General features: G+C 41.5%; 1 protein-coding gene across 3 annotated transcripts; it reads right to left on the minus strand.

Moving 5' to 3' along the window:
• Positions 1 to 256: 256 nt before the first annotated feature.
• On the minus strand, positions 257 to 24,831 carry OGFOD1 (2-oxoglutarate and iron dependent oxygenase domain containing 1). Of its 3 annotated transcripts, none has more exons than XR_012000052.1 (13): positions 24,360 to 24,797; positions 22,258 to 22,403; positions 17,819 to 17,865; positions 15,078 to 15,178; positions 11,701 to 11,817; positions 11,027 to 11,118; positions 10,692 to 10,820; positions 10,310 to 10,423; positions 8,586 to 8,665; positions 8,025 to 8,338; positions 4,019 to 4,141; positions 3,493 to 3,744; positions 257 to 995 (listed from the first exon to the last, which is right to left on the minus strand). XR_012000052.1 is itself a non-coding variant. In XM_026011775.2 (13 exons), the coding sequence occupies exons 1-13, from the start codon at positions 24,724 to 24,726 to the stop codon at positions 834 to 836; spliced, it is 1,851 nt and encodes a 616-aa protein (XP_025867560.2). In that variant the 5' UTR covers positions 24,727 to 24,831; the 3' UTR covers positions 257 to 833. The 3 variants fall into 3 exon arrangements, 2 of the variants coding, with proteins under 2 accessions (XP_025867560.2, XP_025867559.2); XM_026011775.2 differs by having other exon boundaries at positions 3,493 to 3,551; positions 24,360 to 24,831; XM_026011774.2 differs by lacking the exon at positions 24,360 to 24,797 and adding an exon at positions 24,054 to 24,292 and having other exon boundaries at positions 3,493 to 3,551.
• Positions 24,832 to 26,660: the final 1,829 nt, after the last annotated feature.

Raw genomic sequence — 26,660 nt, forward strand, 5'->3', positions numbered from 1 at the left:
CTCCTCTACCAACCAGAAGTCTCTGGGGGTTGGGGGGTGGGAAGAGATGTGGTTTGGGCCAGACATTTACCAAGACAGGAATACCAAAATCATAAGTCTACACTGTCCTAGGAGAGTAGGTGAAACAAAGCCATAGGCAGTGGGAGGAAGTGTAATGAACCCAGCAAGAACAGACTAGAACTTTCTGTAATATTCTAAACCAGTGATTAGGAAAGGGCCTTGAGTATTAAAAAAAAAAAATCACCAGAAACATGGATGAACCTTGAAGTCTTTATGCTACGTGAAATAAGCCAGTTGCAGAAGGACAAATATTGTATTGTTCCACTTCTATGAACAGAGAGCGCCAGAAAGTGGAATAGGGCTGAGGGCTTCCAGGGGCTGGGGGTGGGGAGTTAGTCTTTAATGGGGACAGAGCTCCAGTCCAGGAAGATGGAAACGTTCTGGAGGTGGATGGTGATGACAGGTGCACAACCACATGAGTGTATTCAATGTCACTGAAGTGTACATTTAAAGTTGCTTAAAATGGTATACTTTATGTCATGTATATTTTACCACACACAAAAACTTTTAAAAAATCACTAAGGAAGCCCATATGGAAAACAAAAAAGTGAACATAAAAAAAAAAAAAAAAAAGAAAAGAAAAGAAAAAAAGCCTTTTTTTTTTTTTTTTTTTTAAATCAAGAGAGAAGTACCAAGGTCTAGATTGAGGACAGTGATGAGGAGTCCTACCACACACAGATTCTAAGGACACCATCACACGGGTCACCTTGTGGCTCTTGTGTACTTCCCAGTACCGAGGAGGGGTCTCTTTCTTTTAGTTTTGCCCAGCCCTGTCATTCATAATAGACAAATGAAAAGTCCCAGAAACCGGTTCTATTTGGGAAAGCTTTCTTTTGTTCGAGGCTTCGGTGGTTAATATGCTTGACAAATTTCAGAGTCTCTCTGTCTCTGTAGACCAATGCCAAAGAGTTGTTTTCTGGATTCACTGTTAGCAGCTGAAATAAGTAAATATAATGACACATCAGAACACAGAACTTATTCTCAACTCTTTTCTTCAATGATTCACCATGAAACAGATGGTTTTCACATCATGTACTCAGACTGGCAGTAGAGGATCTTTAAAAAGATCCTTTACTAGGAGGAGCCTCTGGCTGTCAAGGCATTTTCGTGAGTCCCATTCCAGTACATACCCAGAAATATTTTACCTAATGCATTTATTTCTTACTATATTGAAAGATTTCATGGGAATGCACCATGTAATTATTAGCTTACATGCAATTTCTCAGTAGAGTAGAATAAATGCTTACTGATCATCCTTTGGCATCTTTATTCCTTGCTGGGTACTTTTTTTTAAGTTTATTTTTAGTAATCTCTATTCCCAACAGGGGGCTTGAACTCATGACCCCAAGACCAAGAGTTGCCTACTCTTCCAACTGAACCAGCCAGGTGCTCCTGGAAAGATATATATAGATAGATAGATCGATTGATCGATCGATATATAAATTTAAATTCAATCTATTAACATATAATGTATTATTAGTTTCTGAGGTAGAGGTCAGTGATTCACCAGTCTTATGTAATACCTAGTGCTCATCACCTCATGTGCCCTCCTTAATGCCTACCACCCAGTTACCCCATCCCTCCACCCCTCACCCCTCCAGCTATCCTGTTTGCTTCCTATGATTAAAAGTCTCTTATGGTTTGTCTCCTTGTCTGATTTCACTGTTTGATTTTTTCCTCCTTTCTTCTATGCTCCTGTTTTGTTTCATAAATTCCACATATGGGTGAAATCATATAACTTTCTCTGACTTATTTCGCTTAGTATAATACCCTCTAGTTTCATCCATGTTGTTGCAAATGGCAAGACTTCATATATTGATGGCTGAGTAATATTTCTTTGTATATATATTCCACATCTTCTTTATTCATTCATCTATCAGTGAATCTGGGCTTCTATTATAGACACTGCTGCTATAAACATTGGGGTGCAGATGCCCCTTCAGATCACTACATCTGTATCTTTGGGGTAAATACCTAGTAGGGCAATTTCTGGGTTGTAGGATAGCTCTATTTTCAACTTTTTGAGGAAGCTCCACACTGTTTTCCAGAATGGCTGCACCAGCTTGCTTTCCCAACAGTGTAAGAGGGTTCCCTTTTCTCCGCATCCTCACCAACGCCTGTTGTTTCCTGAATTGTTAATTTTAGCCATTCTGACAGGTGTGAGGTAGTCTTTCATTGTGGTTTTTATCTGTATTTCCATGATGCCAAGTGATGCTAAGCATTTTGTTCTGTGTCTGTTGGCCATTTGTATGTCTTCTTTGGAGAAATGTCTGTTCATGTCTTCTGCTTATTTTTTTAAATATTTATTTATTCATAAGGGATACACAGAGAGAGGCAGAGACACAGGCAGAGGGAGAAGCAAGCTTCTCACAGGGAGCCCGCTGTGGGACTTTATCCCAGGACCACAGGATCACATCCTGAGCCAAAGGCAAGACGCTCAACCACTGAGCCACCTAGGTGTCCCTCTTCTGCTTATTTCTTGATTAGATTATTTGTTCTTTGGGTGTTGAGTTTGATAAGTTCTTTACAGATTTTGGATACTAGCCCTTTATCTGATAAGACATTTGCAAACATCTCCCATTCTGTCAGCTATCTTGGTTTTGTCGACCATTTCCTTTGCTGTACAAAAGCTTTTTATCTTGAAGAAGCCCCAATAGTTCATTTTTGCCTTTGTTTCCCTTGCCTTTGGAGACATGTCTAGCAAGAAGTTGCTGTAGCTGAGGTCACAGAGATTGCTGCCTCTGCTCTCCTCTAGGATTTTGATGGATTCCTGTCTCACATTTAGGTCTTTCATCCATTTTGAGTCTATTTCTGTGTATGGTCTAAGAAAATGCTGCAGTTTCATTCTGTCCAATTTTCCCAAAACCATTTGTTGAAGAGATTGTCCTTTTTCCATTGGATATTCTCTCCTGCTTTGTTGAGTTAGTTGGCCATGGAGTTGAGGTTACATTTTCTCTCCTTTTTTTTCTTTTTTTTTTTTTTTAGTCCTTAAAAATTTTCACCTTTACCTTCTATCCTTTCATTGAATTTAATATAATGTATATTCAATATAATGTATTGTTCTGTTCACCTGTTTGCTGAATACACACTATTAGAAATTAGAACCACTGCAGGGAGATCATCATGGATTTATCAGCTGAAGACACTGGCAGAAGGTCACAAAAACTGGGTCTCTGAAGAATGAAAGCTTCCTCAAGAACTAAAAAGGAGGGATGCCTGGGTGGCTCAGCAGCTGAGTGTCTGTCTTTGGCTCAGGGTGTGATCCCAGGGTCTGGGATCGAGTCCTGCATTGGGCTCCCCATGGGAAGCCTGCTTCTCCCTCTGCCTGTGTCTCTGCCTCTCTGTGTCTCTCATGACTAAATAAATAAAATCTTAAAAAAAAAAAAAAAAGAAAGAACTAAAAAAGATAGTTTGCTGTCAGAAGCAACTTACCTCTTCATCTTCACCTTTGGCAATGTAGGAAGTAAAACCACCAAATTCTGGCTCCCAGCCTTACAAAGGGAAAACAAACAGCATTCAGAAAGCTCTCCATCATCTTCTTACATCGCTGATCCCACGTTGCTTAAAGCTGGGGAATCTGTGAGCTCAGTACTAGTAACTGATTCTATGAACTATAAGCTTGAATTTACCATTCAATCAACATTGAGTAAGAATTGAAAATGAAGAATTAAATGTAAAATGCACCTGGAAGGACAATACATAAAAGATGTAGATCGGGGGGGTTAGTTGGTGGGAAATTATGGTTTGGTCCCCATCCCCCATACCTGAGTCAAAAATAAAATCCTCTGGGTTGGGAGCCTGAAGTTCACGACCCCCCAAGATCCCCTCCAACAGGGAGCTTCTGTGATCTGAGATCCTGGCCAAGGCACATTACTTCTAAACTGGTTCAGCTGGAGAGAGCCACCAGGAGACTCCCTTCTTAAGGGAACAGTTCACTGTGGTCCTTTCTGCCTCTTACCTTCACAGCCACAGTAGAGAAGTAAGTCCAGGGCAAATTCAGTCTTGCTGTTGTCATGGATCAAAGTGTAGTGACCGGTCTTCCAACGTCTCAGCTCCCCCTGGCATGTGGGAACACTCGAGTCTAAGAAAAAATAACAGAAAGCCAGAAAAAACTTAAAATAATTTTGATACAGGAGCGCCTGAGTGGCTCAGTTGGTTGAGCATCTGACTCTTGATTTCAGGGCTGTGAGTTCAAGCCCCCTGTTACGTTCCATGCTGAGTGTGGAGCCTACTTAAAAAAAATAAACAAACTTTGATGCAACTGCTAGATTGTGATGGAACAGTAAATAGGAATGATGCAGTACTAAAGGGAAGCCATTCCCATAAACCTGAGCTATTGCTCCACCAAACTAGTCTTACAGTGATTGTCAGAAATGTGTCGTGTACTATTTGAGGGGAAAATCTTGACACTCTCTTTCTTTCTAAGAAATTTTAGATGGAATACACATTTAGTTGCCAAAATAAAAAACTATAACATGAATAAATAAGTTTAAATGGATTCCCCAGCTGCCTGCCATGTCTCCTATTATTAACACCTTGTCTTAGTGTGATTCACTTGTTACTATTGACAAACCAATGCTGATATGTCATTTTTGACTAAAGTCCATAGTTTACATTAGGGTTTACTCCTTGTGCTATACATTCCATGGGTCATGATAAATGCATAATGTTAAGCATCCATCATTATGGTATCTTACAGAATTGGTTTGAGTGCCATAAAAACGCCCTGTGCTCCACCTATTTCTTTCTTTTTTTTTTTTTTTGCTCCACCTATTTCATCCCTCCCTTTGTCCTAATCCCTTCCAACCACTGATTTCACTCTCTTTAGTTCTCCTTTTCCAGAAGGTCATAGAGTTGGAATTATACAATAAATAGCCTTTTCAGACTGGCTTCTTTCACTCAGAAGATGCACTTCAGTTAGGTTCCTCATGTCTTTTCTGGGCTTGATAATCTGCTTCTTTTTAACTTCATCCTGTTGTAGTCAGAGAGGGTACTATCTATGATATCTTTATTTTTTTAAGTTTTCACTTTTCTAAAGATATTAAGTAATCTTTCCACCCAACGTGGGGCTCGAACTCACAACCCAAGACCAAGAGTCACACTCCACTGAGCCAGCCACCCACCCCAGTATCTATCTTTTAAAATCTACCGAGACGTAATCTGTGGCCTAAATTATGGTCTGTCCTGGAAAATGTTCTATGTTCACTGGAGAAGAAGGTATGTGCCATTGTTGTGAGGTAGAATGTTCTGTGTTTTTTTTTTTTTTAAGACATTCTGTCTTCACAGATCAGAAGTCTTTTTTTCTTTTTTTTTTTTAAAGATCTTATTTATTTATTCATGAGAGACACAGAGAGAGAGGCAGAGACACAGGCAGAGGGAGAAGCAGGCTCCATGCAGGGAGCCCGATGTGGAACTCGATCCCAGGACCCCGGGACCACACCCCGGGCCAAAGGCAGGCGCTTAACCACTGAGCCACCCAAGCGTCCCAGAATGTTCTGTGTTAAACCTGTTACATCTAGCTGGTTTATTGTGTTCAGTCCTCTTGGGCACTGACATCTCTAGCCACTACTGGACAACTGTCTCATTTCTCCCTCCAATTCTGTCAGTTTTTGCTTCATATCATTTTCAGAATGTTATTAGGTACAGAAACATCTGTAATCATTGTATCTTCCTGCTGTACTGAACTTTTAAAAATATAGAATGTACTTCTTTGTCTCTTCTAATCTTTCTTTTTTTTAAAAAAATATTTTATTTATTTATTCATGAGAGACACAGAGAGAGAGGGGCAGAGACACAGGCAGAGGGAGAAGCAGGCTCCATGCAGGGAGCCCGATGTGGGACTCACTTCCAGGACCCCGGGATCATGCCCGCAGCTAAAGGCAGACAGTCCACCACGAGTCACCCAGGCACCCTAATCTTTTTGATTTAAAGTCTATTTTGTTTGGGTGCCTGGCTGGCTCAGTTGGTAAACTGCAACTCTTGATCTCAGGGTCATGAGTTTGAGCCCCAATGCTGGGCGTGGAGCCTACTTAAAAATAAATAAATAAAAACACAGTTTATTTTGTTTGATATAAGTAGAGCCACTCCCGCTCTCTTCTGGTTACTATTTGCATGGAACATCTTTTTCCATCTTTTTATTTTCAATCTATTTGTGTCTCCGGATCACAAGTGAGTCTCTTGCAGACAGCAGATAGTTTGAGTTCTGTGTTGCTGTCTATTCAGTCAATCTCTGTCTTTTGATTGTCATTTACACTTAAGGTAACTACTAGTAAAGAGGAATTTAAATCTGTCATTTTGCTCTTTGCTTTCTAAAAGCCTTACAGCTTTTTTGTCCCTCATTTCCTGTATTATAGTCTTTGGTGTTTAGTTGGTTTCTTGCTATTGAAAATGTTTAAGTTCCTTTCTCATTTTCTCCTATGTATTATTTTATAGCTATTTTCTTTCCGGGTACCATGCAGGCTACATTTAACATCCTAAAGTTATAAAACCTCTAAAGTTATAAAAGTTCTGGCCTTGTCACCATTTTTTTCTTTAAGATGATAAACTTTACAAACAGTTACTTTTCACATTTGCCTCTGTATTGCCACCTGCTTTGGCCCAGTGACTTGCAACCAGTAGATGCTCAGTAATAGAACAAAGCATCTTTTGGCTGCCTGTATAGATATTTTCCAAGTTCCAGGTTCCCATGAAAATGAAACCAAAAAGGAAGAGAAGTTAACAAATACTTTTTTAAGAAGCCCACAAGGCCCCATTGATCTTCACCTGATTTCTTTTAGGGTCTAGGTATAGATGCCAATATCGATTCTCAAGGAAAGTCAACCTTTTTCTTAAAGAAAGGCTCTCCTGTGTATTGACTGGCACAGAAAAAGCCACCTGGCTCTGGTTGTTCTAAGTATACACGGTGACCAAAGCGACAGGTCAGTCAGTTTGGGAGGCCACAGAATTGTGTTACGCTGCTGTGGATTCTGTATCTCGCTGCTGGCTTTGTTTCCGTGGGTACCTATCTCTCTTGTCTTTGCTCTTCTGACTGCAATAGGGTCCTTCTCAACAAATCAGAATGTAAGCAGGCCGAGTAAAACTGAGGAGAGGAATCAGGCACCAGATGTTCTTGTCTGATTTAATAGGTGCCAAACTGTGTACACTGAATTGGTAGCTGCTCAGTTACTGGTGCCAAAATTTCCACAGAAGTCTAACCTCTTAAATTTCCTATCTTTTTCTCTTTTTGATCTTGTTTGTAGAGAAGGAAAGACTTCCTGTATTTTTTTTTTAAGGCTATTTATTTATTTTTTTACTAATCTCCACACCCCATGTGGGGCTCGAACTCATCCCCGAGATCAAGAGTCAAATGTTCTTCCACCTGAGCCAGCCAGGTGCCCCTAGACTTCATCTACTTTTAATAGTTTCCTTCTACCTATCTGCCCAAATTCAAGCAAGTTTTTCTTAGGCTATTATTGATCCTTGGCAGAAATAAGCCATTCACTTTCCTTTCTTTGATATTCTTGTGTTTTAGAGTAGTTTGGGGGCAAAGTCAGTCCTGTTTCTGTCCAGTGTTGATATATTGTTAACCTAATAAAATGTATGGCTGCTCCTCCAAACTAGAATGTTCTTCCCACAGATTCTTCCTGTTATTCTGATCTGAGCTTGGACAACTGCTCCTGAGACAGGCTTTTCTAATTGCCCGGTCACCTCAGAGGCCACTTGGGTTGTTTCTCAGCACACAACCCTATTCAAATTTTCTGCAAATGCCTCTCATTATGGTTTCATTGTGGTTTGTGGACACGTTTAATCTCTGTCCTCTCCCTCTAGAATATAAGCTCTGGGAGAGCGAAGACTTTGTTCAGCTCTCCAGCTCCGGAAGCAGGCCTAGCAGATCACAGATGCTCAAGAAATGTTTGCTGGATGAATCAGTGGTTGAATGGTGAATGCTTAATGGTCACTAAGGATGAATCATAACCATGGCTTACCTTTCTTTGCTTCGTTTTCCTCTGACTCCAGATCTGTCTGTTCCTGGCTCTGCTGGCTGCGGCTGCGGAAGGCTGTCTGCTTGCTCTCTGGCCCAGGGGAGCTGTGGCTTGTCCCTTCTTCATTGTTATCACTGGCAGAGGCTCCTTCTCCCTCTTTTTGGTTCTCCATCTCATCTTCTTCTGAAGGGGCCAAGAAGTGAAGTTTGAGGCCTGTGAAGTTGGACAGCAGCAAGAACAGAGCCTCGGAGCGAAATAATTCCATGCAGTTCTTCAGAATGTCGGGGAGCTTGGTCTCCTCAGCTTTCTCATAAAACCTGGAAAGCAGTGATGCCAGGTTGTTTATCAAAGGCACAGATGTACAATTATTCATGGGGTAAAAGCTGATCACCAGTTTTGTACCCCACTCCCTAAGTCCTTACACAGCCAACTCAAGCACAAGTAGGCTCTGTCAAGGTGTGCTACTGGATGTCCCTGGGAATGAAACATCACCAGGGCTGATGTCCTATTATTGCAAGACAAATAGGCAGGTGCTGAATGCAAAAGCAAATGTCTGGATGCTACCTTTTGTTAGGGGGACCTCGGCTGCTCCATTTCACATCTCCTTTCTCCAAAGCCTCACAGACCTCCGCAAATTTCTCAGGCTGGAAAATGAGCAAAGAAAGAAGCAGTTTGCAAGTCTCCCTAGGATCCCACACTGGTCTTACAGGCAGGACTGTACTGCAGAATCCTGCTGGCTGATTCCTAAAAAGGCCAGTAGACACTCATCCCCTTTGCCTAAGATCCCCCAGGCCTGATACAGTGCAGCCAGAACAAAGACTGATAATCATCAGCATGCCAAGACACTCCAGTGTCAATTTGGGCTATTTCCACTAGTGGTTGTACAGCTCATGTCAAATTGCTAAACCTCTCAGACTACTGTATTTATAAAACAAAGATCATAATACAGTCTCTTCAATTCATAAGATGTGAGGAAAAACAGTTAAACTGCCTAATAGTCAACGTCATCACACTGAGAGTCTCTGTAGGCCTCACCCTTATGTAACCAACTTTCTAAATAGAAAAAGCCAAGTGTAAAGCAAGAAGCTGATTAATCTATTGAAATCTGCTTTCTATGTATATGTTTAACATAGCTTCCCAAGGAGTGTTCTCAAAACAGTAGCCCTATCAGCTGTAAAGGAGGAAAGAGGATCCCAAAGCCTGGTTTAGGTAAGACTAAATAAAATACGATCAAACAAGTTTATTTACTATAAGACTTCTCAATTCCTTGATATGCTAATGTCAGCTTTAAAGTTCCGAGAGAGACAGAGAGACAGAGAGAGTGAGAGACAGTATGAGTCTGTCTCAATCTTTTTCTCATGGAGGAAAGCTCTTGGGTTTATGCTTCCATGGGACCCAGGGTCAACTGTGAAGCACCACACCCCATCTTATTTGGCTCTCACAACAACTCTTCAATATGAGCAAGGCAGCTCTCATCCCAGTTTCACTGATGATGAACTTAAAGCTCTGGGAAATTCAGTGACTTGCTCAGGCTAGTAAAACCACAGAGCCAGGACATGAATATAAAGTCTTCTGACTCCTGATATACTTCCCTCTCTGCTGAAACACGCTGTCTCGTCATTGTCAAACATTCATTAATACGTGATGATCAGTTAATAATCTATTTTTTACTAAAAGCAATAGTAAACTTCTATTTACTTTCTAAATAGGAAACCATATTTGCCAAATGAATAGGAAGGAAGCTACCTACAGCTCCCTCTCAAGCATAGAAGTTTGTGTTTGTGTGTGTGTGTGTGTGTAGCACTGAGATTCCAGATAACTAGGTAACACACTAGGGACTCTTATTTTTTTTTTAAAGATTTTATTTATTTATTTATTCATGAAAGATACACGCAGAGGGAGGCAGAGACATAGGCAGAGGGAGAAGCAGGCTCCATGCAGGAAGCCCAATGTGGGACTCGATCCCAGGACTCCAGGATCATGCCCTGGACCGAATGCAGACGCTCAACCGCTGAGCCACCCAGGCATCCCCACACTAGGGACTCTTAACCCACTAAGCATACAACCAATACCAACGTTAGCTACTAGCATCGCTTGTATATTTTACTGGAAGAAAAGGATGATATAAACATTCTAACCAGGAACTAACCAAAAACTCCTTTAGTGATGTCTATTCACCCATCCAAGCAGCAAGAAAGACAAAAGCACAAGTTGTTTTAACAATGAGATTTTGTTAGGGCCTGCTACTTACGTCCCCAAGATAGACTGGACAGGATGTGCTGGCTTACCTTAAGGAACTCCTTGAGGAGAATTTCAGACCTTTCTTCAAACTCTTCTTGAATTTGAACTTGGTAATCCATGTCCAGATAAGTAGGGTTGATCCAATCATACAAAATTTCATGCTTACAAAGAAGCAGCAGATGCAAAATGTGAATTAACAATTCCTACTGCCTTTGTTCTTACATCACTTCATGCTAGTAAAATATATGCAAAACCTCACTTTATTATCTTCTCCTTGTTACACTTAAAAGTGCTGGAAAACTGCCTGAGAAACACTATCAAAAGTTTACCTAAGAGAAGTGAAAGAGGAAACTCAAAGTCCAGTTTCATTATCAGGAAAACAAACCATACAGTAAAGCTTCTAAGATAAGAACAGGCGTTTATCCTTACATCTTGTGGGATGTGAGGGCTCCGAGGTATGAGAGGTTCAAAGTAGTTGGGAGGTCGGGTCAGTGAAGGACCATGAAACCAGCCACTTATAGACAAACGTGACTTTTCTTCAGATAGGACTTCAGACACCTGAAAGGACAAGGCGAGCAGCAGATGAACGTACCAGCTAAGTGGGAGGATGACTGGCCAGGGCGTGCCAACTTCCAGATCTGTCATGCTGGATGTGGGTACCACCTGGCCATGGAAGTCCAACAGGAAGCTGTCACATTTTGTTAACAGAGGACTAAGAGGCATGATTCCTAGTACGCTATATATTTGTGGATTATAATCTTTACCTGGTGAAAGGATACTGGAGACACTTCAAAGAAAACCAATGTGTTCCATGAAGGGATGAGAGACTTGACAATTTGCTTTGGCTGAAAGTGTTCTGCACCAGGAGAGAACACAACCACAAATGTGACTTCGTTACCATTGAAAACTTTCAGGCTGCCTTGTTTCACTTTGACAGTTTTCAGATTTCTGAGGGGAATTTCACGTACCCTGCAGATCCCAAAATGCCACCCCCTTCCATCTGTTTAAGTCATGCCTGCTAGTTCCACTAGGTGACCACTGTTCTTACTATGGCATCTGTCTGTTATTGAGGAGGGGGACAATTAGTTTGGAAAGTTTTCTAAAATCAACATCTGGTATTGGTCATCAGGAAACAACCCTGACTTCCTGTCAGATGGACTGGCCCCGGCAGACCAATGGCTCCAAGTAGCTTTCCAGGCGCTGCACTTTCCACGGTCATTACTCAGGAGTAGGGAATGACTAGTCCTCATGTCAACAGACTCCCCCTCAGGAGTAATGACTCCAAGTACAATGTAGAGAGGTGGCTGTCAGGGCTGGTGTCCACTCCCCCAAGACTGTCACCCGATTGAATGGCTTCCAGCTCCTTGGAGGAGTACATGCATTGTGTATAAGAGCTCTGAAGTGGCTACTAGTGCTTATGAGCATGTGCCTGTCTTACCATCAACGTCATACAGGTCCAGGGTGCCCCCCAAGCTCCTGTCCCAGGGAGGAACCAGGTACAGAATGAAGGCTATCCGGCGCCCTTCCAGCTCGTCATCATGGCAGAGGAGGGCATCTGCAATAGTGCAACACATACTTTAACGTCCCTGTGACCACAAGGAGCAGCCACTCTAATCTGATCCTGCGATTTAATACTGGTCAATCTGATGTTCATCTGTACTGTGAGCTCCTCCAGCTCTGAAATGACAATGTATCATTCCTGTTTTATAATCAGAGACATAAAACAGGGCACATGGAAAACTCTAAAAGCACTTTAGAAGAGCAAATATACGGACAGATCCCAGGGATAATCATTAACAGTATTGTTTTCATATATTCTTCCAGTATTTTTCCTATACACATTTGCTTTAAAGAAAAAATGGGTGTCCTACAATGATTCTTTGGTGGATGTTTTATTACCTGGCAAGTGTCCATCTCTATCACTATACACATCTGTCATTGATTTTTTAATGGCTGTATAGTTATTCTACTATACAGATTATGAATTATCTTCTTTCCCCTTTAATTATCTTCTACCTAGGCACCTGGGTGGCTCACTCAGTTAGGCATCTGCCTTTGACTCAGGTCATGATCTCAGGGTCCTGGGATCGAGCCCCACATTGGGCTTCCTGCTCAGCGGGGAGCCTGCTTCTCCCTCTCCCTCTGACCCTCCCTTCTACTCACATTCTCTCGATCTCTCAAATAAATAAATCTTTTTTAAAAAACCCTTCTACTTGTTTCCATTTCTCACCTATTAAGAAAAATACTTCAATCATCAAATGAACATCACTGTACATAGATCTTTTGGTACTGGTTCCTGTTAATTTCCTGAGCTAAAACTTCTAAAAGGGTCAGGTGGGACTAAGCAAGGTAGGCATCCGTGCAGGGCAGGAGAGGGAAAGTATGCTACAGTGAACTGTGATTGTTCACACACGGAGGGATTGTTTTGATAAAGAAATACACTGAAAATAATGGAAACCATGGTTCTCATTGCTGAGGAAGGAAATTACAAATACAGAAATGGAGAAATGTGGGATTAACCCTATGGTGTTGAACTGGAACTGTAGGAATCAATGTGAATTGAGTTTCCTATGTATGTAGATATTTATATAGTCAGATATCTACATATTTCTAGATCTTCTAGATAAACACATAAATTCACATGTGAATGTACATGCATCTGTGTTTGCCGCCTCTTTTCCACTGAAAGGCCTGGGAGCAGTGATGACCTAATAGCAAAAACACCTAGAGTCCAGATCCTGATTTTTAAGCAGCATTTATCACTAAAAGCAACCAAGGTTCTTTGGAAGAATGGCAGACTCTGAGTCTAGAGCAGGGGAAATATAAGACAAGCCTGAAAAATCTTGTTTTGCTAGGAAATAAGATATATAAGAATGATGGGGACACATCAACAGGACATGGAAATCAGTTTAAAGGGGCTCCCATTGATTAAATCAAGGACAGTGAGCATCACTATAATACAGCAACTGATTATAGCCCATTATATAAATAGTAACCCTTAAATTTACACTGACAAATATATGAATAAACAAATGGAAAGAGGGGAAGGTTTCCTTTACAGCAGAATGATAACTAATAAGTGTAAAGGAAATGATTTTATTATTAAAAAAATTACCATTTGGCAACTGCATAAATAATAATTTAGCAAGAAATGGCAGAGGATGCTAAAAGAAGCAACTTAAAGTTGGAGGAGAAATGGGATATTTACATAATCTTTGAGTATCTCCCCACAAAATTCTTATTAACTTACAGAGAGAAAAAGAATTAAGTTTACAGTGGGAAATGTGACATCAGCTACCACCTTAAGTAATCAAAGTTAGTATGACTAGACCAATACACGTAGAAACCATGTACCACTTGATGTAGTTAAAACAAAAAAGCATAATTAATTTTGTAACATTCCTACCAAAAATGCAAGGCTTGAATCTAATCACGAGGAAGCATCAGACAAACCTAATTGAGGGAAGATTTACCAAATGAGACATCTGCAAACCTTAAAAACATGAAAGTCCAGGCAAAACTGATGAACTGTTCTAGATTGAGAGAGACCAAACCAGGCATGACAGCTACGTGTACTGTGTAATCCTGGATGGGATCCTTTTGCCAAGAAGTACCAAATAACTGAAATTGAATGGAGCCTATGGATTAGATGGGAATAATGTATTGATCTTAATTTCCTGATTTTTTTTTAAAAAGGCTTTATTTATTTGAGAGAGAGGATGTGTGTGAGAGAGAGAGAGCACAAGCAGAGGGAGTGTCAGGCAGAGGGAAAGGGAGAAGCAAGGCTCCCTGCAGAGCAGGGAGCCCAATGTGGGGCTTGATCCCAGGACCCCAGGATCATGACCTGAGGCAAGAGCAGACACTTAACTGACTGAACCACCTGGGCGCCCCTTAATTTCCTAGTTTTGATGGTTTATTGCCATCATCTAGGAGAACGTCCCTGTTGTAGGAATTATTGAAGTTCATGGGAATTATGGAGCAGTACAGCAACTTACTCTCAAGTAAAACAGGAAAAATTAATTGTGTGAAGCTTGCCACTTTTCTGTAGGTTTGAAATTATTTCAATTAAAAAGGAAAAAGTTTTTAAAAAGCATGTATGTTAGGACTCGTCCTGCGTATCACTCAGCTATCCTCAAAAAGTTGTTACCAATTTATACTTCCCCATTATACTTTATTCTGTATGAGAGTAAACTCAAGTCAAAATTTCACTTAGTAAAACAAACCAAAACACTTTTTCTTCCAGGTGAAAAAGCAAACACGTTTTCAAAAAGACATTTCTATGCTCACAAAAGGGAACTGGTGACAAAGGATACCTCTGAAGAGAAATGGAGACAAAGAGAAGGTGCTGGGGCCTGTCAAGGTTTACAATGGATCCTTCTATGCTGTTCCAAGTTTTTTCCTTAAGAATGTAGTCCATTATTACCTTCAAAAACAATAACAACAGAAAGAAAAGAAAAAGAGGCTCCAAGTGATATTTGCTCCCTAGGAAGCCTAAGAGTAGTTTACAATACTACCTCTGATTTTCTTGACACTGTACCCGAAGTTGGCATGTGTGTGCATTATCAGCATTTTTCTGAAAATTTGGTCAACGGCCTCCATCATATTTCCACCAAAGAGAACCACCGCTTTATCCCTTCCAATAAGATGGATGTTTCGGTGTTTGAGCCGGGTCAAATTTTCCTTCTTAAGAAGCTCCTACTGCTGTGAGGGGACATGTGCAAGTCTAGGATCCTGGCACGCCAATGCTATTTTGCTGCCACTGTTTAGTTAAAAGCCTGTGAGTCCTCCAGACATCAAGGGCTTTATCTTTCTTACCGGAGAATTCGTATTTAGCACAGGACATGTCAATAGTTGATTCCAGGTCAATCTGGGAAATGTCAGCAAGCCAGGTCCGGAAATCCTCAAACAGAACTTTCCTAGAAATGTCAACAAGGGTAACTTGTTAGCCATAGTGTTTGGATCTCAGTCACAGCTACTTTTTCCTAGAGGCTGCAGTAGCCCCTTAAGGACTTGGAACCGAAATAAAAAGAAAAAAATACAAATCTCTCTACTGTAACAGATTTTTGTTCTGCTGTTTCATTTTACTTTCTTCCTCTTAAGTTCATATTATGCCCTATCACAGCAGTGCTTTGCCCTCTCTCATAATTTATCACACTGATGTTCCTTTCTGAGGTTACTGATTTTTAGACATATTTTCCAGCACTAATACTATTCCACTGGTTAGTGACCACTTGGGTGACACTGTTGCAGATTAAAAACTTTAAACTGTAATAATGGTGAATATTATGCTAACTGTGTAGGATCTGGAAAAACTCTCATAGAAGTTCTGATGCTAGAAGGATACCAATAAGAGATGCTGAACATTCCCATTCAACAGCTAATGTGGCTCTCTATAGAAATCTCTTTAACACAATTTATAACTAAGCCAATCAAATTTGAAATTATGCTACTCTTGAAGAATTGAAAACATTTTGAAAGGACTAATATCAGTTCACATTTTGCACAGACAGTAGTTTTTGGATCATCTTCCTCCAAATGTACATAACTCAAATTCCCATAAAATGTAACTATGCTGTTCATAATTAAATATCATGTCTTCAGGCTGATCTCCTAAAATTTTAATCTACACTATGCATTGCCAATCCAAAAAATTCTATAAAGCACTGTGCTAGGCTGGTCTAACCAGAAGTGCCATGTAACTTCAAAAACAAAGTTGCAAGTTATATTGAATGAACTAGCAAAGTGCTGAAGGAGGCTTGGGTTGTGGGTGGCAAACATTTCTGCAAAATCTTGACACTTTAAGCAATTATTATCAAAGCCTTAACTCCTTCTTTTACTGGTAGTATTGGTTTCCTCAAATGTATTCCATAAAAAGCTCTTTCGATAGTTTCTCTCTGAGAGTGTCATAAGGACAGGGTTATTTTATCATTATTCTCATTTATTAATTGAATTTATCAGAAAAATCACAGAACCCAACTGGTAAGTATAAAGATCACCTTTCTATAGACTATGGAATCTCATATCTCACATCATCTGGCTGTTATCCTGTGGATACAGAATGGAACCTCAGTCCTACAGGAAATGCTTACCAGAGTCATGCTGAACTAAGGGGATATTTTAAAGTGTGATTGCCTTTCTTTGGAACAACAACAACAAAAGGTCTAAGTAAATATGAAATATTATGAGTTACAGTTAATGCATGAGCAATACTTCAGAATCTGGAAGAAATAACAATCTGTGCAGGTTGCCATTATATACAAAAATGTCCCAGAGGAAAAAAGAGAATGAGAAAAAATGATTTCTGCATAACAAAAAAAGTTATTACAAAGTAACACATGCTACTGTAGCAAAACTAAGTGGGGAAAAACACTCTATAAGTAAAAAGAAACTGTTTAAAAAAAATCTGAAATCCTACTAGCCAGATTTAAACATTCCATTCTTCTGTCTTTTCCTTTGTACTTAGATAGCCAAACAGATCCCTTTTTGAAAAATCATTCACACTGTGTGTGCTGTTTTGCCATCTTTTCTCTTGACAAGTGTACTGCATCAAGTCTAACATGCGTCCCCTGTAAGAAGTATTATTTTACATATTACTTAAAAGTGTTGCCAGTTAAACTGGGACACAACAGTAATTTGTGAGACACTGGATCTTAGCAGTGCTGACATATAAAAAAAAAGAAAACGTATCTTAGAATTAGTGAAATCAGGTTTAACTTTCTCGTCCTCATGTGTAAAAGTTCACACATATTGTATTTAACAGCTGCAGTTTTCTGCTCATGCTTGTATCATCATCTATATAAATCTCAATGCACAGTCATATTATTTGTACACAATTTTTCACTGTTTTGGGGTGCACAGGGGGTTCAGTGGATTGTGTATCCGACTCTTGATTTTGGCTCAGGTCATGGTCTCAGGGTTGTGGGACTGAGGTCTGCAACAAGCTCTGTACTCAGAGCTCTGTACAAGCTCTGTACTCTGTACTCTGTGGGAGTCTGCTTAAGATTCTCTCTTCCTCTGCCCCTCCTCTAACTCGTGAATGCTCTTTCTAAATTAATCTTAAAATTTTTTTTTCATTATTTTAAACATTATAACACAAGAACTTATTATGGGATTTTTGAGCATATCCTTGATTATTTTCTCAGGATAAATTTTTTTTTTTTTATAGGATAAATTCTTTTAAGTTGAATAACACTACAAAAAGATAAGCACAATTTTAAGTTTTGATACAGTTTTTAAAACCATCATCTAAGAAAAACTGCAGCAGTGTATAAAGGGATCTATACTCTGTTAACACTGGGGGTTTTGAATATTTTCCAACCTAATATGTGAAAAATGGTTCCAGCAGTGTTTCCTTGATTACTAACAAGGTTGAAAACTGAGAAGTTGGACTCAGACTGACTTGAGTTTGCATCTTAGCTCCCTCTGTCTTCATCTAGGAAGGCCTGAAGAAGTTACTTAATATCTCAGTCTGTTTCCTCCTCTATGAAATGGGATAATAACATAATGTTATATGACATAACATCTTCCGCACCTGACAAATATGATCAGTTGTTTACCTTAAAGCACAGATGTGAGGCTCTCGTCTCTTCTTCAAATCATCAGACTTGATCATAAAAAAGGAAAAAAGGAAAAAAAAAAAAGCATTTCCTTTATCTATTAGACACACAGAGGAAAGCAGTTCAGTGAGTACCCTCACAGTATTAGCATCGTGGTGAAGAGCCTGAACTCTGAAGCCAAGTTGCCTGTGTGTGATGCATGGCCCCTCTAATGGCAGCTCTGTGACTCAGGTGGGTTACTTAACCCCTCTGTGCCTTATTCATTCAACAAATACTTAAAGAGTTATTGACAGTAGAGCTTATATTCTTTTTGATGGAGACAGACAATAAACATAAAAAGCTAATGGTTAGTATGAAAGAAGGTGACAAATGCATAGGGAAAACCAGCAGGGTATGAGGTTACTAGGCGTGCAGAAGTGGAAAGGGGCTTGTGAGTACAAACACAGTGGCCAGGCTAGGTTTCGCTGAGTGGAACAAATCCTTGAAGGATGTTGGGAAACATGCCAAGGGAATATCTAGGCAAAGAGAATTGATTTGAGGTTCCAGGATGCCTGGAGGGCTCAGTTGGTTACATGTCTGACTCATGATTTCGGCTCAGGTTGTGATCTCAGGGTCATGAGATCAAGCCCTATATCGGGCACCCTGCTCAGTGTGGCATCTGCTTGGGACTCTTTCTTCCTCTGCCCCTCCCCATTGTACTCTCTCTCTCTCTCTAAAAATGGATAAATAGGGATCCCTGGGTGGCGCAGCGGTTTGGCGCCTGCCTTTGGCCCAGGGCGCGATCCTGGAGACCCGGGATCGAGTCCCACATCGGGCTCCTGGTGCATGGAGCCTGCTTCTCCCTCTGCCTGTGTCTCTGCCTCTCTCTCTATCTCTCTGTGACTATCATAAGTAAATAAAAATTAAAAAAAAGAAACTTTAAAAAAAAATAAAAATGGATAAATAAATCTTAAAAAAAAAAAAAAAAAAAAGGAAGAAGAAGAAGATTCAAAGTCCTGAGTGTGAAGCATGCCTGGCCTAGTCAAGAAATCCAAGGAGACTGTGTGGCTGGAGCAGAGGGAATGTGGGGAAGAGCAGGAGATGAAGCCAAAGAGGCAATAGGATGCCTGGGAGCTCTTCTAAGTACTTCCTTCTGTCAAAGAAATGAGGAACCATTAGAGGTTTTGAGCAAGGGAGTAACAGGATCCCATGTACATTTTTAAAAATTGAGATAAAACTCACATAATATAAAATTTACCATTTTAACTGAGTATGTAATTTAATGGATTTTAGTATATTTACGATGTTGTGCGACCACCACTACTGGTTCCAGGACATTTATCATCCCCACCCCCAAAAGAAACATTATATCCATTAGGCAATTAGTCCTACATACTCTTCTCCCCCAGGGTCTTGGCAACCATTAATCTACTTTCTGCTTCTCTATATGGATTTGCCTAGTTGGGACATTACATATAAGCAGAATCCTATGGCACATGGCCTTGCACATCTAGCTTCGCTCAGCACATTCCCAAGGCTCCTCCATGTTGCAGCAGCATTACATGCCATTCCTGTTCCTGGCTGAGTAGTATTCCATCGTGTGGAAAGACCACTCATCTGTCTGTTCATCCGGTGACGGACATTTGGGTTCTTTCCACTTTTTAGATATTATGCATGATGCTGCTATGACAATTTGTGTACCTGTTTTTATGTGAACATGTTTTCAATTCTCTAGGGTCCATTGTTGTTTTAAAAGAACACAATGGCCGTGATTGTGTAGGTGGGCAGAGTGAAAGAAGGAAGACTAGTTAACACCTCACAGAATAATACTCATGAGAGGCAAAGATGCCTTAGACTGGGTGTTAGCTGTTGGTAGTAGAAGTGGAAAGAAGTGGGTTTTTCTGAATATGTTTTGAAGATAGAGCCTGCAGAATTTCCTGATGAACTGGTATGAGGTGAGAGAGGACCTGAAGGTTTTTAGCTGGAGCCATCTAGAAAGATCGATACTGGGATGGGGAAAACTGCAGGTAGAGCTGATTTAGGAGGAGAAGATCAGGAGTTTAGTTTTGGACCTAAGTGTGAGCCACTTAACACATATCCAAGAGTAGAGGCAAAGCCATGGGATTCCCTGGAAATCGGCCTGGAAGTGGCCCAAGGGCGAAGCCCTAAAGTACTCTATCATTAAGAAGTCAGGTACAGGGGGCCTGAGTGGCTAAGTCAGTTAAGCCTCTGCCTTCAGCTCAGGTCATGTTCTCAGGATCCTGGGATCAAGCTCCATGTTGAGCTCCCTGCTCAGCGGGGAGTCGCCTTCTCCTTCTATTCCTTCCCCTGCTCTCTCTTCGTAATAAATAAATAAAATCTAAAACCAAAAAAAAAAAGTCAGGTACAAAACGAAGACCTACCAAAGGAAACCAAGAGCTTGCTAGAGAGGCAGAAGGAAGACCAAGAGAACATGGCTCTCTGAAAGTAAAGAAAATGTATCCAGGAGAAAGAAGTAACATAGTAGCTCAAGTGCTGCTGGGAGGTCAAGTAAAATGAGTACTGAAAACCCACCCCTGGATTCATTAATATGAAAGTTGTGAGTGACCTTGAAAATGTAGTTTCAGTGGAGTTATAGGTAAAAGCCTGATGAAAAGTGGGCTTAACCAAGAATGGGGAAAGTATTTGAGAAAATACACATAACTTATATGGAACTTTACTGCCAAGAGGAGCAGAGGAATGAGGTGAAAGGCAAAGTTAGGTCAAAAGCATTTTTTCCTTAGGAACAGCTTTCTTTTGTATGTCACAGGGGTGAACCAGAAGAGAAGAAAAAAAACAGATGTATTCCCTTCATCTGTAAAACAGGAATAGTAATGTACCTCCTTCATATGACTGTTGAGGACTTAATGAATTAATCACTATAAAAGCACTTAGCATGGCACAAAGCAAGCACTCAATAATACTTGCTTTAAGATATAAAGAATATCAGGCAACTCCTAGTGACACACTTGCTTAGGAGGGTTGTAAGACGTCATACACTTAATTATTAAGGCAATTCATAGCACAAGCAAAGTCTGAAGGGACAGGAGACTGAAAATAGGTTTTACATTTACTGTTTTAGGATGAAGTTCAGTCCCAAAGTGAGTGTAGTAAAAACTATTTACAGCAGAGAAGAGTTTTGCCAAACACCCATGTGATCTAAACTAATATTTTTTTCCCCTTCTCATTACCCAGGGTCCTTTTTATTATTTTGCCACTCACTGACATCACAGAAGTATTTTCATCTACCAAATTGCATTAGGCAAAAACCAGTTTGACTTCTCAGTTTTAGTAATCAGAGATACATATGTCCATAAACCAACAAAGAGACCTAGTGTTATTGTTGTTATTAGTGTTATTGAAGTTGATATAATTACAAAGGTGGACAATTGTGGCTTTTAATTAACCTATGTAACTTTACTAAGATAACAGCTTCATTTTCATCAGGTTTCCTGCATTATTAAGAGTTGTATGGTGTGTGTATTTAAATTGGCTAATTCAATGATATGTATAAGGCCCAAAGATAGACCGGGGGATACAATCAGCTCTAGTGCAAAAGAATAGAAGTAGGAGAGGGAAATCCTGTTATTTACTCTCTTATCCTAAATAAAGAGAATTCAAAGGGTTAAATGCAAAGAAAACAAAATAATTCTTCATCTTTTTCATTTTTACTTTATTCTGTGATTTTTAAGAGCTGATATCTTTGAGATTTTATAAAGGATTTCCAAGAGTGATGTACATCATGCACTAAAAAGATATTCCCCTCAAGCTGGGGAAACCAATGACCTATATTTTTATACCTGGACTGAGCCCTGTCTTTCAAGAGTAGAAATACCAGCCTTGATTTTGATGTGGTCTTTCCTGCCAAATTAAATAGTCCACCAAAAAAAGAATAGATCTAACTCTCCATGGGCGTACTGCAATGGCACAGCATACTGCAATACATCAAGCCACCTAAAATAAAGACGTGAACTCAAAAATTTAAATGGGTATTATTTTCCAACATACAACTCTCTTCAGCATACTAATTCCCAAAATGTACTTAACCCCCCCCCCTTTTTTTTTTCAATAATGTACTTAACTCACTGGCTTACTGTATTTATTAACTATCTGTCATCATCACTAGCACCTCTCTTATTTTTAGATTTTGAAGTCTTACAGTGCAGGAACTGTCAGAGGCTCCCATGCAATACACCTAACACATCATTAACACTCAGTAAGCTAAAAACGAACAAACAAACAAACCCAAAAACAAAACAAAACAAAAAACCACTCAAATACTCAGTAAGCTCATGTGGAATGAATGAGTGCTTTTCACAATGTCAAGGCAAGGACCCTCCAAAGCAAACTCGATTTAAAACCTCAAATCTAAAGGTAGTGAATGATTTTGTAGATAATGAATTTCTGAAGTGGAAGGGTAAATGAGAAAGGGACATAAATACCTGCTGGAACTTATATAAATCGTTATACTTTTCATGGAAGTCCAAGTTCAAAAGTTCCTTCTGAAGCCCTTCCAGAAAGTTTTGGCTTTGGATGAAGTTGGGGATCACACAGTGAAGAAAGGGATCCATGTCCATGACAATGGCCTCTGTTGGAAGGAAAACATTACTTATGGCTTTTTCTCCTTTTATATTTTTGATGTGATTAGCAGAGCAGAGAGAATACAAAAGGGAATGGTCATGAATTTTCAGAAACCTAGTACTTAAAGATTAGGGGGAAGAAGTATAAGCTCTTCCCTTTTTTCTTTACCCATTCAAGACTACTTTTTAAATATATTGTACTTAAAATACTGGTCCTTAGGAGTACTGGTGATATCACTAAATTAAGGTTCCTGCTCTTTTATGAGTTTTTAATATTTTAAATTTTTATTTTTTTAAAATTTTATTTATTTATTCATGAGACACACACACAGAGAGATATAGAGGGAGAAGCAGGTTTCCTGTGGGGAGCCTGATGTGGGACTCGACTCCAGGACCCCGGAATCATGACCTGAGCTGAAGGTAGATGCTCAACCACTGCACCACCCAGGTGCCCCACTTTTATGAGTTCTTTAGCTTGACAATTAGCTATTGAACTAAATATATCTTAGATTCTTTATTCATTTTCCCCAAACTTAAACAAGCAAGTTAAAAATGAGAATAGAAGGGTGCCTGGGTAGGTTAGGCATCCAGCTCTTGATTTTGGCTCAGGTCATGATCTCAGGGTTGTGAGATAGAGCCTGCTTAAGGTTCTCCCTCTCCTCTCCCTCTGCAGACCCACCTTGCAAAAAAAAAAAAAAAAAAAAAAAAAAAGAGAGAGAGAGAGAATAGCAATACTGGCTGGCAAGTTTTCTTTGACCCTGCCTTTTCTTTCCCCAGGTTACAGTTAGAGGCAGTTACTATATATATATATATATTTAATCAGTTCTAGCTAACTCTCTGATGCCTTGATTTCTGTCTCAACATTTTCCCTATGCCTCTGATACTCTAGATTAGGTACCCTCTAATATTAATAGTCACCACCACCACCCACCCCGTGCCAAACACAGTGGTGCTTTACACCCTTGATGTCACTTCATCTCCTCGGCAACCCTTTGGTAGACATGTCATCACTGTTTCCGTCCTACAGCTGAGGGTATCGACAGGTCCCTGCGTGTACAGAGCTTGGCCTTTAGACACTAGGCTCTCCCTTTCTACGTGCATCCAGGCACCCAGGACTCACCCCCCTCCAAAGCACTTCACGACTGAAACAAAAATCATGGCAAACTCTAGGAGGGAAAGCACGATGCACGAAGCAGAATTCTCATCCTCTAAAGTGGTATCTGAAGCCGAGGCCGGAATCGTTCAAGGTGGGTTCCTTCCCCTGCTCAACACCATGGAAGTTCACTTCCATGGGTCGCGTGGCCGGCCCACAGGCGTGTAAAGACGAGTAAGCTCGCGTGCCAGCTGTCTGGCAGCTCACCACAAATGCCCTGGCTACACTATTTTGGGATAACCGATCACTGCCCTCGGAGGAACTACGAACTTGGCGTGCCCTCTGCTTCCCAAAACTCTCGGGCCTACGTTTCCTGGTCTTCTCAGATTTCTAAACCCAAACCGAACTTGGAATGGTGGAGAGCAGCAGGAGAGCGAGAGGTGGCCGCAGTCACACCGTCTCCCAGCGCCTCCTGCCTCGCGGCCCTGCCGCCCGGGGTTCGGCTCGATGGCAGGGCTCGAGCCCGACCCCGGGCGGCAGCTCCCCCTCCACAGCGCCCAGTTACCGTGACGGAACGGCGTCCGGCGGCTCCAGGCCTCGGACACCTGCTTTTTCAAGGTTTCTTCCGTGACAGCGTCCGAAAACTCCGCTATCACCTCCTTCTTTCCCTTTTTCCCCGCCCGGCCCGGGCTGGGCTCAGCTGGCCGCTTCCCATTCATCCCCTCTTAAGCTACAGACCCACGCCACACTGATGAAGCAGCTACTTCCCTAAGCTGACTACAATCCCCAGAATGCCCCTTTCCCGTGTTCCCCAGCGCCGCCCAATAGGAATTATAAAAGTAAGAGGAGGTGGAACCCATTCGTGACTTACCAATGGGAGCTCCAGATATTGCGGCCATCTCATCAGCGATTGGCCCAGGGGCGCTTAGCCAAGCAGGCCACCGCCTCTCCACTTCCTGCCGCCAGAGGCTCCGGATGCACTTCCGGCGTGCCTTCGCCTCCTCTTGCGCTCTCCTGTTAATGGCGGGTGGCGTCTGCTGAGGGGGACGCAAATAACCGCTGCCGGCGCAGGGAAAGTCTCCCTGCCCGCCCCGCTTCTTCTCGCCGCCAGTACTCGAGCTCGCCAGCATGTCTGTGGTGCCGCCCAATCGCTCGCAAACCGGCTGGCCCCGGGGGGTCAACCAGTTCGGCAACAAGTACATCCAGCAGACCAAGCCCCTCACCCTGGAACGCACCATCAACCTGTAAGTGCGGCCTGGCCCTGGCGCTCCCTCGCGCGCGCCGCCCCTCTTCGTGGGCGCTCCCAGAGACTCCCGAGCTCCTTCCGGCGCGCCCCCGGCGGGCTCCCGGGCTCCCCGCCTCCCCGCCTCCCCGCCGCCGCTCCGCTCCGCTCCAGACGCGCGCCTTCCTGGGTCCCCACGGGCCGCCTCCCGGGCCTGCTCCGGGGGGGGGGGGGGGTCCCCTTCCCGTAGAATAAGGTTGGCCCCCGTGCCCCTGGATTCAGTCGTTCCGGGAAAATCCCAGGTCTGCTTCGGACCCGCCCCTTCCCCACGTCTGCAGAGAGAAGCAGCTGCGGAGCTGTTCTTTCTGCCCGCGTCTGTTTTCACATCGCGGGTGTGTTTTCATCTGATGTGAATGGTACCGCGTATGGCGTTTGCAGCTCTCACTGTGCTGTGGCAGTGAGCTTTCGAGAGCTAGCTATCATAAGTAGGCTTAGGTTTTTTGGTTTGTTTCTCCCCTCTTGACGGCTTAGTTGGTATTTGAGCTCCAGAATACACCACATTTGACTCATGTTCGCGGGGCTGTCCGGCTTACCCTGTGCGTTCCCGTTTTCTCCGGCCCAGCGACGGCCGCCGGGCACCCCAGCGAGGGGGGTGCAGACTGCCACCGTCGGGCTTCCATTCCGACAGGAAGGGGACCGGCGGAGCCCCAGGAACCCCTTGAGGGCTGCAGTATTGACTTTTCTGTTCGAACCCTTCCAGCTACTGCATTTCGATGCCACTCTCAAAAGTTGTCTCGCTGCGTCAGGTAATTGGCATTGGGGCTCTGCCTTGCTCAAGAAACTGTCATGCTGCTGCTGCTGCTGCTTTTTTTTTTCCCCCAAATCATTTCTGAGAGTTTGTGAGGCACCGTGGTGCTGACCTCATTGGAAGAAAGTGGCCAGTTTATGCTGGTCGGTGTTTAAAAGGTGCAAGGGTTTACTGATCTGGTGTTTCCATGAGAAACTTTTGATGTCTCTCTATTTTACTTTAAAGTAAATGAACCTTTCCCCTTCAGAAGCAATTTGAAATCGAAGAGATGGTTGTTTTTATGCTTTATTTGGCAAAACAGGTGCTGGCGTGGAAATTTAGATAATAAAAATGTAGAGTTTATGAAATCTGGTAGCTAGATAGATGCGTTTATACAAGTTAGTATCTCTAGCTATTACATTAACATAATAGCAGTTTAATTTCATTAAAACATCTTCATAAGATTTCCACGAAGCAGAAAAAGAAAATGCTTTTTTAAAAATGTGACAGCACAGCTTCTGGATTACTTTGAGTGCTAATTAGAACTAGGGCTTGTGGGTTTCCCTTGATTTAACTTCATTATTGGATCAATTTGTATCAAGTTACTATGTAGAATTAATTTGGTGAAATGTTTTTATTTTTGGTCCATTAAAGTTATGGGTTGATCAATTTACAGAACATTTCCTCTCTGTATAACTACAGCATTCAGAAAAAAAAAGAAAAAGAAAAATCACTGTTGTTAACTCAGTTCATCTGGGTGAATCATAACCTAACTTGAAAACAAGTCCTTTCTCCCCTACTATGCTTTCTTTTGGGAAGTACTGCACGAATGCCTACTTTGTACCAAGCACTGGGCATAACGCTGGATGTGCAGTGGTGAGGAAGTAAGGTACTCCGTGCTTTTCAAAGTTAGCTCACAGTGTGATGGGAATAAAATGCATGCCTCAGCTGGCACTCTGATTTCGTATCTGAACATTCTTACATCTCATTTTGATGGTATCTCTTTATCAATATGAGAGCTGGCTTTGCAGTATAGATACATAGAGCTATTCTTAATTCTAATTCAAGTTGTAAGAACAATATGTTAATACATAAAAAATTGCCTGGCACATAGTACTGTGTGAAATTGTTGCTGCTAGTGATGTGTCAGATTCAGCGTTGGA

Source organism: Vulpes vulpes, chromosome 2 (genome assembly GCF_048418805.1).
Source record: "Vulpes vulpes isolate BD-2025 chromosome 2, VulVul3, whole genome shotgun sequence".
Classification (NCBI taxonomy): domain Eukaryota; kingdom Metazoa; phylum Chordata; class Mammalia; order Carnivora; family Canidae; genus Vulpes; species Vulpes vulpes.

What these genes read in the sequence shown, in the direction of transcription:
- OGFOD1 (XM_026011775.2), bottom strand. Translation starts at nt 24,726, where the DNA reads ATGGTGCGTTCCAGGGTGAGGGGCTTGGTCTGCTGGATGTACTTGTTG. An exon ending in CTCCAGTATCCTTTCACCAG is followed by an intron (nt 10,821 to 11,026) that starts GTAAAGATTATA and finishes TTGTCCTTTCAG; the next exon opens with GTGTCTGAAGTCCTATCTGA. An exon ending in CCAAAGGTGAAGATGAAGAG is followed by an intron (nt 996 to 3,492) that starts GTAAGTTGCTTC and finishes TACTTATTTCAG; the next exon opens with CTGCTAACAGTGAATCCAGA.